Source organism: Electrophorus electricus, chromosome 23 (genome assembly GCF_013358815.1).
Source record: "Electrophorus electricus isolate fEleEle1 chromosome 23, fEleEle1.pri, whole genome shotgun sequence".
NCBI lineage: Eukaryota > Metazoa > Chordata > Actinopteri > Gymnotiformes > Gymnotidae > Electrophorus > Electrophorus electricus.
The window spans coordinates 7,625,773-7,637,782 of record NC_049557.1 but is presented as its reverse complement, the minus strand read 5'-3'; the positions used below and the strand labels follow the sequence as shown (position 1 = coordinate 7,637,782).

The window sequence follows — 12,010 nt, the reverse complement described above, 5'->3', positions numbered from 1 at the left end:
TGATAGACATCATAGATCACTATTATTTCGTTAAATGGGTAAAGATACATTTTTTAACGACTATAACCGAAACCTTAAGCACCGTATTTAAAATGATTGGCTTTAAATTCCTATAAATTTATGTAGGTGATAAAAAATAATTTTAACTTCTAATGTAACAGTAAACCGCGTTCACATGATCTTTCGTCGGGTTTTAACATCAAGTGTGGTTTATCACACATTTTATTTAGTCTTATATTTTTGTTCATAAGAGATTTAACAAAGGTAATAGACAAAACACATAGCATTTTGTAATCTGAAGTGAATTTTGACACTCAAGTCTTTCTTTTATTACTTTAATTCATAAACAATTTCATGATCTTGCACAGATTTCATTGGATCATTAACATACAATGGTACCCAGTGGCCTGCCACTAATATAATTAATGATAGTAATTAGAATAGTACTTGTAATAACAGTAATAGTCATCATGTGTACAGCAAATCTATACAGATTCAATGTAGATGGAAACAAAGAAAATTATTCTGTTTGGCATACTTAGGAAATGAATGACTGATTTGCATAATGCAACAGTGTTTATGATAATTTCTTGTCAGATTTTTGTTTGTTTCTTTAAATAGGTTAACATAGTGACATTTTTTAATACTTCCTTTTTGGGGTTATCTGGCAGTTTTCTCCTGTTTTCTTGGAGGCAGCTTTAACACTGGTATGATAAAAGAAGCAATACTCCCATACGCCGTATAATACTGCCATACTCATTCAGTAATGATGCCAGACTTCAGTAAGGTTTTCAGGTGTTGGCACATGTTTAAGATCACCATTTATTACGAACCGCAAACAAGCCTGTCCATGCTCAACCATCATTCAAATCCAACCTCATTACACTCACACATTTATCCGGGCCAATTATCTGTGTTCAGACAGGCAGGATGTTAGCAATTAATCCACTAGGGAAAAAAAAAAAAAACAATTTAAATCCGAGGCCAATTTATCTTAAGAATGATTGAGCACTGAATGGAATGCAAAGTGACTGTGATGTTATTAGAACTGTCTGGAAACATTAGGAAAGAGATCAAACAAAAACATTAGAGATGAGATAAAACAAAAACATCAGGGGAGTGATCTAACAAACAAAAACAAACCAAAAAAAAACCGCATCAGTTTAGATCCACCCATCTTTGGTCCAACAAAGACAAGACAAGACTTTAATCCTAAGTCCATGTGCAGTTGAGTACCTAGGAAGCACTGTCACTTGATTTTATATGGTTCAGTATTTCCATATCTGTATGTCTGTGTAAAATAATTAAGATACCTTCTATTTGGAGTATAAAAACATGTAGATTAACAGCAATATTGCCAGATAACCCTACAAGCCAGAACAATACTAAAAGGATATGTCCACCTACAGCACTGCTTTCTTTAAAAGCTTTGCCTACAATACCTTGGTAAGGCATTATGCAAGAAAGCTTAATTGTCCTGTCGTAGCAATGGGTGATTTATAAATACTTGCTCAGCAAAGCTGCTCCTGTGATTATGCATCACTTTCACATCAATTTCATTGTGCAACAGCAATAAAGGAATCCATCAAACTGGAAGGAGTGCTCAACTGAAACAGTTGTTCAGAAGTACTGAAATGTTACATATTCTGACGTCTTTTGTTAAAATATGCAAAACAGTGCAATCACAAAGATATGCCTGTTAAAATAGACTACATAGGAATCCCCTAAGGCATACTGTAAAGTTTAATCTTGTGTCCTGACACATCAAATTATATTTTAGTGCTTAATAATACCAGCACAGCTTAGAGGAGGAGTTTGTAGACCAGGAATGACAAAACTATACTGTGATAATGCTCGATTTTCAGTATTTACAAAATCAAAATTCATGCACCAGTTCAAAATATTTTGTAAAATACAGGATATAAGGAACTAATTGAGGATGGCTGTAATTCTCTGCACATCCTTCATAATTTCAATATCTTGTATTTTTGGTCTGCACTGCACACAGTCATTCTTGCTCATCAGCTGTCAAAGCAAGAACTGTAAGAAAAGAAGTTCTTAAAGTAAAAAAAAGACAATAAATATATGTGGTAAAAACATGATAACAGACCAACGCAACACACAAAATAATAGATATTTCCTGAAGTATACTTTGTCAAAAAGAAAAAAATTGAATAAAGTCTAATGTAGAAATGTAGTTTGATATGGCATAATGAAGATGAAAAAAAAACAAAAACAGGTAAACAAAACCATGCTTTCCAACAACAGGCAAAGAAAAACACGCGTTTTTGTGAGGATGCTGATAGTTGGCATGAGTGAAGGAGTGGCAGGCTCAACTGAAGACTAGACAATGATAAATATGCACCATGAACACACCCACACACACACACACCCACACACCAACCCACTCAATCCTCCCCAGACAAGCATACACATATCACTCTTTAAATGACCGTTTAAATGTCCATTCCATAGTGATTCAATCTTTTCAGCCCTACCCTTATCATTTAATTGCTCATTTCTCTTACATCTTTGTCCAGAGTGACAACAAAAGCTGAGCAGGCAACAACGAGGTCACTTGAACCGTGAAACACAACCGGACTGGCCGTGCTTCACTTTGAATCAGGCCCTTTCGACCACAGAGTGCAAGGTCAAAAACCAACGTCCAACAAAAACAGTCACAGAGGTTCCGCGTGAGTGACCTGGAGATCACACTGGGCCCATTTTTAAAAAACGATTTAATGAGGAGGGGAAAAAATTAAATTCTATTTTAAAACACTGCGTACCGACGTTTTGATAAAATTGGTGAAAAAAAAGAAGTTGGCTTTTGATAGTCTCCACAGGATTCTCTGACTTCCATCAAAACAGCACATAATGAAGGGAACACCAAGCTTGTCCGTAAAACCTGACCCACAAAACTGGGTTCTGAGGAATAAATTATATTTACAAATGCAGTTGTCTTTTAACCTTCTACCACTTTCATACACAAATACAACACTGTTTAAAACGCTTAATATTGTCATCAAAACCTTTACCATGTTTAATTTATATATACTCTCGATTTTCTTATCAAAAACCCCCTTCTCAGTAATGCAGAGCTATCACAGATGTTAGAATGATAAAAACTGGCCCAATACACAAATACCCTTGTTACATCTCTCACTCACTCTCTCTATATAAAGTCTCCCAATATCCAGTCTTGTTAAACAACAGTCTCCGTGTATACAACTTACAAGCACAACTGAACAGTCTCTTATTTTCTAAAGAGAAGCAGGAGACTTGCTCACACATGCGGTCACATATATCTAGAGCCCTATGATTTGATTCGGTCATTTTCTGTTGTACTACTTTGTGCTACATTATACGAGACACTCCTTTTGTTTATCTGCATGAGGTCGAATAAGAAAATCATGTAGCTTTAGGCTGCAATACAGTAAACTTCCACAGAGTGGCGGAAGTGAGCTAGTCTGATGGAAACGTTGCTTGTGGAAGCTGCCTGTTTTACATATGCTAATGTGTAACCAAGTTCTATAGTTTGCATTGCTTGGGAGAAACTGATCACAAATGGGTAAAAGGTCACCTTGACAAACTTCAGAGGCACAAGATTTGTGATTCTGGCAAAACCCTTCAAAAAAATTTTCATTCTACATGCATCCCATATTTAAGAGAACTCCCCAATTCCAGAATCTCATTGGTGTATTCCCACTATTATTAAATGCTGTAATCTTAGGACAAAGAAACTAGAATTCCATACTATTGTTTAATCTATTTTGGGGTGAAACTGGGCTTCTTGATTATGTGTGCAGCCTGTTTACTCTCTAAGAAACCTTACCTCTCTAAGAAACTCTTACAGCAAATTTAAGCATAGCCAGCCCTTCTTACCACTGGCTTTGCAATACTGAACTCGATAGCGGTATTGATACTGATTTGCCTAATCATGCTGTGAAACCCACTGGCTTTCTCCTCAAACAACATGTACAACTTTACAAGCATTGAAAACCCTGTCAAGAAAATCACTCATTTAGAACAACAAAGCCATGGCCGGCAGAACGAGTGGATCTATCTAACACTGAAGTCACTAGCTGCAGATGTGAAGCATGGCAACTGTATCTGACATGTCCTTGGATACGCAACGTGTAGAGGAGCACACTCACAGAAGATGAGCAATACACAGAGAAACGTACCTGTAGATATATCATGCAACTTACAACTAGAACAATTTTGTGTAAAAGTGAGTGTGTGTGTGTGTGTGTGTGTGTGTGTGTGTGTGAGTGTGTGTGTAGGGGTGCTTGTGTGCAGATAGTGTCCTTGCAGTCAAATTTGAACAGTTTATGTGTGCAAAAAGATATATTTATCAACCAGTCATGTGCTTTCTCCTAGAGAGGTTGGCTCCTCCCCCTCTTCTTCCAGGGCCTCAGAGATTGAGCCATGGGCTTGTAGCTCCTCCCCTTTTCCAGCTCTCGAGAGGACCTCCATCCAGCGTCGCTGTAGCTCCTCACTGTCCGCGCTGAAGTAAACGGTCAGGTGACTCTGGCTCATTTTGAAGGCGTTGCGACGCTCAAGACGGTCACATGACTCAGGCAGGGAGACTTCAAAGCCAATGAGGGGAATACTACGCTGGGCCTTCACATCCTGTTAATTCACACCACAAAGACGGAGGGAGAGAGAAGGGCAGAGTAAGACAGGACAGGAGAGAAAGAGAAAGAAGGAATACACAGGACCAAAGGATAAAGGGAATCCACACAACAGGAGAGAGGGAGGCAAGGGTGAGAAATGTTCCCTCTGTATTAACTAATGGCTCAGGTGCCTTCTCACCTGGGGAGCACCATAAATGTATAGCACCAGGGGTTCATTTTCAGGGACGACGCACCACGCCTTCTGCCAGCCCCGCCCACTGCTCTTTTCCATGTGATGCAGGAAGCTACAGAGTACACTGTTCTCAGCTGCCACAGAGGCCTGTTTCTGTATGAGAAAAATTAAAATAAACAAACTTTATATAATAACAATTTTCCGGTACTGGATGTCATTCATGTATGCAATATTGAGCAAATATACAAATTGATACAACTGTATATTGAGTTACTATATACTGCTATGAGTGACAGCATCTCTCATCATAAGGCTAAGAGTGACAGTATTAAGAACTGCAAAAGAGACTGAAGCTCATTTTGAATCAGAAGCGGAAATGTGGTCTTACTTCTAGAATGGAACGTCTCCGTTGAGTACTATTGGTCAGGCTGGCCGGAGAGGGCGGGACCCCCACCAGCATTGTGTAACAGTCTATACATACACGGTTTGCCCGATTGTTATCGTACAACAACCGTGCACGGAACTCCGAGCATTTCCCACACACCACCTGGAAACAAAACGGCTTACATCAGCCTCGTCCTGCTGCTACATGTGCTCTCTCTGTAGGGTACTGAAAACATGTTTTATGTGTCACTTCAAATCTTGGCATAATGACCAAAGATTTCTCCAACAAACACAAACACTCTAATTTTGGCTCACAGCATTCAATGTTGAGAAACAAAGGTCAAACCACACGAACAAACAGGAACGGACAAACCTAAAGACATTCAAAATAATTCCAAAAAGATGTGTTCACCCAACACCAGTGGATTGCCACTGGTGTGTTGTGACCTGGGTTACTATGGTAATAGCAGCTGTGTTATGGTGCGTATGTGTGTACTGCACCACTCACGTGTCCACATGCTTTACAGTGGTGGCGTCTCTTGGTGATGGAATTGAACGGCTCCTGACATTTCATACACAGTGTCACCTCTTTTTCCCGGATTGGAGTGGGTGCGCGTTTCCCGAGTTCCGTGCAGTTCTGAAATGGCAAGGGAGGGAGGGGTCATGCATACGCCCTGCATGACAGGGCATGACACACTACTGAACACAGGTACGCGGAGATCAGGGGAGCAGGAGGGGTCTAACCAGCCAGCTGGGAGGTGTGCAGTCCTCTTCCCGCACCGAGCTGTTCAGCATCCGGAATGTCTCAACAGTCTGCTCGTGCTTCTGGATAGTAGCCTGGATTGCCTAATAAACGCATGGGGGGGAAGGGAATGTAAGGGGATACAAGAGAAAGGAAAAACGGACAGTCAGAGAGACAGAGAGGAATCAAAACATAAGTGTGAAGATACGTGGAGAACAAGAAGAGGAAAGAACACACAAAAGAAGTAAATTCAATAAAATGGCAGGACCAGCAGGACAAGCTTACCTGAATCCAGTCTTTCTTTTCCTCTTCAGTCCTAGGAAGAAGGAAAAGACTCACATGACATTTCTGTTATGTCCAAATATAACTGTAAAATATAATAAATCCTTTGCAGCATATGCAAAAACTCAATTTTCTCTTGCTTTCGGCAAAACCAATGCTGTGACACTTCACAGCACCCATTAAGGGCTGTTTGCCTGTCCCTGAAAACTGAAATACTGGTTGTATAATGAAGAATGTCACCTTATTTTAGCAGGCTTAGCAAACAATCTGCACCTCTGTACGTTTGACATATTTTACTTTTTTGTACACATTTTTTACTTTGTTTCCACAATTTAACAGTTCCATGCCCTAAAAGAAACCTATGAACCTAAAAAATACACTACTTCAGTTACGCAGATAAGCAAAGCAGCCTAAAGAATCACGCTTTTTCTGTAAAAAGAAATATGCCACTACAACAAACACTTCACATTTTCACAACTTCTCTACTAGTAGACATAATATCAAGTCACACAGCCCACATGTAGACTGGCAAGAAAAATGAAAGAAAAAAAAAAGTGTTTACTTTCTCAATTAAAGGAATAATTTACTCAGAAATGGTAGCTAAAGTTGCAAGCTAACTAATGGGCATACTAAAAGGATCAGTTATCATCGGCCAAATTAAATAAAGCTGGCTGCTCCTGATCTAGTCTGAAGTGCTTTAAAACAGTTCCAACACCTTCTTAGACATGAGAATTTGTTCATTCATTTCTTCATTAATTTATTCATTTGTTTGAATATTTGTTTGAATACAAAACATTCATTTGTTCATTTGTTAAACTCACCTGGCCTGCAGTTCGAGTGAGCGCTGTTTTCCCGACACTAGAAACGTCCGTGGGACATTCATGCTGCTTGCTTCCTTTAGCTGTTAAGTACAGAGGCAAATTAGCACTTTTTGGCAGTGACAATTAAAATGATGAATACAAAATAAGGAAATAATATTTCAAGCTATTCTTGTTACAGCAAGGTGCAGAAGATGACAGACCTCCATTCCGTCGACATCAATCCTCGCCCGCACTCCAAATTTCTGTCCAATCAGTCTCAGTTTGGGGACGCAGTACAGTAACCTGTCATTAAACTTCAGCAGGAAGTGGAGTTTTACACACACACACACACACACACACACACACACACACACACACACACACACACACATGCACACACAGATAGACTTAGAAAATAAAATAAAAAATATATATTTTGAAATTCTGTCAGCACAAGTACCTCACCAGTATAAGGTATCTGTCCTGGGAAGTTCCATTCTTGGCAGACAGTTTTAGGATGTGTCCCTCCTTGATGAGCTCGTTAGTCGGGTTAACAATGTCCTCCTCTCCTCCGAGCAACTCATACACCTTTAGTAACTTTCTCATGCGCTCCTGAAGGACAGACAGACAGACATACAGACGCACACACACACACACACACACACACACAAGTAAACATGCACATAAACAGGCTGGCACATAAAATACAGCTTGTTGAGAGAAGTCACTGGTTCAAACTTGACATGGCTGACTCAGGTCAGTCACACACAGCTAAGCTTTTCTCTCCCATGACAGAGACCATGAAAGCAGAAACAGTTAGCAATTAGCAGTTCTAAATGACAGACTTAAGACATGCTCGTGCTCATGGAAAAGGCAACTGTTCCTAATTAGAAGGCAGCACAGCTAAGAGGCAGTATGGGATTTTGTCACAAGCCCTGAGCAGTCTTCACTGGGGCCTGAGGCAGGATGGTGCATAACAAGAGGATGGTGTGGTATCTCAGCAGCTCCGTCAGTTCAGGGTTTAACTCATCACTTGCGTACAGCAGCTGCGCATGCACAGGGTTTCAAGTCTCATGAGAAGACCCACTCACCATTTTTCTGATCGCAGCATTGGAATGTTCTGCTGCTGTGGCAATCAGCTCCAAAGATTCTAGTGGACAGAAATCAAAGAAAGATTGTTTTGACTGGCATGGGAGATACTGTAGCATACAGCATGAAGATAGTGCTATTGTCATGCTAATCCACGAGTAGGATTTATGGGTGAATCGTTCTGACCCGGAAGAAAACCTCAAACTTTAGATACGTTTTCTTATACTTAATCTGAATATTCTACATTTAGCATGCCTAATAGTTTAGGCGATATTTATTTGGACTAGTAAACCGCTGTCCATCAGGGGAAATAAGGCACTCCCGACCACAAAAGGGTCCTGGGCACTAGCAGGTAAAATGTCAGCACCTGTAAACTTATTGGTCAGAAAATGGCTTCTTACCACTGAACTATAATGTTAGATATTACTGCTCAGCACTTTTTACCCCCCACCTTCAGCACAGCAAAGGCAGAGCTCACTGTCTCCACGTATCACACACACTCACACTCACTCTGTGCGTCTTTAGAGTCGTCAGCATCCTCGGGCAGGCGGTGCAGATAGTCCTTTAACAGGAGCTCGTAGCGCGGAATCCGCTGCACGGGCTCCAGCATGTGGTGCTGGAGGGTGAGGTTACCACACATCTCCTGTTTCTGCCACACACACACACACACAGACAGGAGCATGGATGCCAACGCAGCTGAAAATTCAGTATTTTTTTTGAAACAGAAAAATCAGTATTGTTAAATTTGTATAAAGTATTTACATCACAATCCCCTAGTTATGAAAAGCCCCGAGTATAAATCTTCCCTGGCTGAAATCCTTGTGCTTCATTTTACCCTAATAAAACCTCTTAGGTTTTTCTTCACTCGTTTTTACCTTTAGTGCTTTAATAAAACAGGTTTCGTTTTATCCATCTTACTTTTACTGTTGTCACCGCTACAGTCTCTCAACTCAAGCACTTGTTTATTTTCATCATGCTGTCCCAGCAATGTAAGCAGGAATTAGATGATGATTGAAACCTGCTACATAACTTAAGCTGTAAATGCCAAAACAGATGACAGGATAAACGCAGGACAGGTGGGTAAGCCTGATAAAGGGTGTCTAGACACTGGCACCTGTCAAAACGTGACTTACCTGTATCCCAAGTGCACTTTGCTTGTGCCAAGGATGTAAAATAAGCAAGGTGTCATCCAATTAACACTAGATACATCTGCGACCGAGGTGGGCAAGAAATACTTTGTTTTTCACACATCTGCCAAAAGTGGAAGTCTTACTCATCTCAGCCCAGCATAGAGAGCACCGCCTCCACTGACTGATTGACACAAACCCTCCCATATCCTTGTTGTCCACCCACACACAAAAGGCGTGTTCCTCTGCTGGTGCGGGCTCGAAGCCAACTCATGCAGGAAGACCATTCACAAAAATCCCCAGGACTGGCGGATTTTTAAGCATGTTTACAGTGTGGAGCTACTTGCTTCCAGGCCCTCTAACACATGCAGGATTTGCGAAGACTAATGCCAAACTGTGTGCGTTCCAGTTCTCTGCTTACAATGTGTAATGTTGGCCTGCATCAAACAAATGTCACAGGTGTAAATCTTGCTGTTATTTTGCCCCGGGACTACAGCACAGTACTCAAAACCACGACACAAATACAGCTTTGTGTATGGAGAGCCTGAGGTTCTCTTTTTTTCCTTTTTGGCACTGACTGGGGCTCATATAACTCCTCATATTCAGAATAACCATTACAGAAGCTAAAATGAAAACGACAGGGTAGGTGCAGTCTTGCCATACCTGAATATCATGAATGATGGCTTTAAACTGCGAGGAGCGTTCCATCCAGGTGTTTACCAGCTCCATGGCCGTGTCAAAGTTCTTCACATACTCGCCGTACATCTTCAGGAAGGGAGCAAGCTTTTGCAGGATGTCACCTATCCTCGGGTTCGCTTCCCTAAGGGCAAAGGACAAATGTCAAGGTACAGCTGCCTGTCAAGCCGAGAACACTCATCCCACCTGTATCCCAGCTCTGCATATTTTTATCTACAAAGGAATGTACTGAGCTGCACACTGTGATCTCTCCGTGTTCTAGGATGGGGCGGTTATGTGAGAATGTGTACATTTTGGTTGAGAAGAGGAAACTACTAGGGCCTGAAGCAGATGTTCATCCTGAGATAGTACTGTTAGGATACAGAGATGATCGTCCTGAGATAGTACTGTTAGGATACAGATACAGCTGTCCTGAGACTGTAGTGTTAGGATACAGAGACAGTCGTCCTGAGACTGTAGTGTTAGGATACAGAAACAGCCGTCCTGAGACTGTAGTGTTAGGATACAGAGACAGCCGTCCTGAGACTGTAGACCCCCGAGACCCCCATATCTCCCTTAACTTCCCCCTCCCCACCCACCGCCCCAGTCCCACCCACCACTCTTCCATGCGTTTCTCCAGCGCTGGCAGCAGGAACTGCTGGTGGAAGCAGTAGATGGAGCAGATGTTGGAGAAGATGCCCATGACCACCTCGCAGGGGAAGGAGCCACGCACCCGGGCCTCCTCCATGAGCCGCCCACAGAACACCTGGTCGAGGAGGTGAAGCCTGGACACGTAGGCCTTCTCTGTATGGAGGAGCTCATTGGCGATGTTAAATACTCGCTGCTGGACTGACAGCTGTAAAGACAATGAAACACACATGTACACACACACACACATTCCTGTTGGGTCTTGCCAGTCTGCAGCCTTCAGCATTGACGAGCACTAAACTGCCCATCTGAGTGTAGGGAAAGCTCTGTCTCGTCCGAGAAGGCTGACATTCTTTTACTCTGCATTTGTAAGAAGGCTATCGAAGCTTCACCTTAAAATGTCACATTATTTTTGGTGATTTTGGAGATTTACTAGAAGGTTACACACAAATTCCAAATTAAAATAAGAATAAAATTCTTCCCAAAATTGCCAGTGCCTAATTGATTATTTGTAAATTCCCAAACTGAGTGCACCCAGACACACCATAGCTCACCTCAACAGAGTCCTGTCTGTCTGCTTTAGGCAGAGGCTGCAGAGCCATGGGGTTCATCTCACTTTCATCGCCACTCCCCTCCTCCAAGTCACTGTCACCCTCCGAGTCCCCGCCCCCTTCCGAGTCCCCGCCCCCCTCAGCTGCCACCATCACACCATCTCCTGCTGGACCTTCCACACAGCCGCACGAGGAAGAAGATGAGAGGCGAGGAAGGGTGACGGCCGAGCTGCACGGGCATGCCTCCCGCTCATGCCCAACTCGCTCCTCGTCTGTGGCGAAGCACAGCTCCTCGCTGTGGGAGGGTGAGCTAATGCTGTCAATGCCGCTGTCCCTATTGGCCAGCTTGACGTCCGTCTGCACCGGGGGGAGGGATAGCCGTTCAGAGGGGACATCCGATTGGTTGAGGTCCCTTACCTCGATGGAGTCAAGCAATCTATCAGAAGCACCGTAACCGGACTCTGTGGAGAGGCGCTTCTCGGAGGAGCAGGAGGTACCCGACTGGGTCTCATGCTCCTCTCGTGCCTCCTCCACCTCCTCCTCCACCTCCTCTTGTTGCTCCTGCTCGGCCTTAGCTAGCGGAGCATCCAGGGTCCCCTGGAGGGTGGTGCAGGGCAGGACGGTCCCCGTGGATGGCGGGATAAAAGCCCCCACAGTTGATTGTGGTTCGGGGACCCGTGGAAGACACATCACTCCACCAGTGATGTCAGGCACCACTATGATTTGCTCCCTAAAAATAAAACAAAATAACAGAAATTGGAATTTTTGGACATATTCCTGTATTATATTAAATACATTACTTTGTGGTATCAGCTTTATTTATTAATATTAATTAATTAATTGAAATCGTATCATATTGTATTTTACTATTATTTATTAACGGTATATATATATATATATATA

The 12,010-nt window shown here is 42.3% G+C and overlaps 1 protein-coding gene across 7 annotated transcripts in view; it reads right to left on the bottom strand.

Moving 5' to 3' along the window:
- Nucleotides 1-273: 273 nt before the first annotated feature.
- fgd1 (FYVE, RhoGEF and PH domain containing 1) overlaps nucleotides 274-12,010 on the bottom strand; it is a 31,887-nt gene continuing 20,150 nt past the window's right edge. For 6 of the 7 annotated variants that reach the window (XM_035521993.1, XM_035521995.1, XM_035521994.1 and 3 more), the window contains 14 exons: nucleotides 11,111-11,837; nucleotides 10,526-10,764; nucleotides 9,897-10,053; nucleotides 8,617-8,755; nucleotides 8,109-8,167; nucleotides 7,483-7,629; nucleotides 7,239-7,331; nucleotides 7,039-7,118; nucleotides 6,221-6,251; nucleotides 5,938-6,039; nucleotides 5,702-5,830; nucleotides 5,198-5,356; nucleotides 4,816-4,962; nucleotides 274-4,632 (listed from right to left, as the gene is read on the bottom strand). In XM_035521993.1, coding sequence (XP_035377886.1) covers nucleotides 4,363-4,632; nucleotides 4,816-4,962; nucleotides 5,198-5,356; nucleotides 5,702-5,830; nucleotides 5,938-6,039; nucleotides 6,221-6,251; nucleotides 7,039-7,118; nucleotides 7,239-7,331; nucleotides 7,483-7,629; nucleotides 8,109-8,167; nucleotides 8,617-8,755; nucleotides 9,897-10,053; nucleotides 10,526-10,764; nucleotides 11,111-11,837 — 2,479 coding nt within the window. In that variant the 3' untranslated portion in view covers nucleotides 274-4,362. The remainder of the gene's footprint in view (nucleotides 4,633-4,815; nucleotides 4,963-5,197; nucleotides 5,357-5,701; nucleotides 5,831-5,937; nucleotides 6,040-6,220; nucleotides 6,252-7,038; nucleotides 7,119-7,238; nucleotides 7,332-7,482; nucleotides 7,630-8,108; nucleotides 8,168-8,616; nucleotides 8,756-9,896; nucleotides 10,054-10,525; nucleotides 10,765-11,110; nucleotides 11,838-12,010) is intronic. The other variant, XM_035521998.1, reaches the window with a different exon arrangement.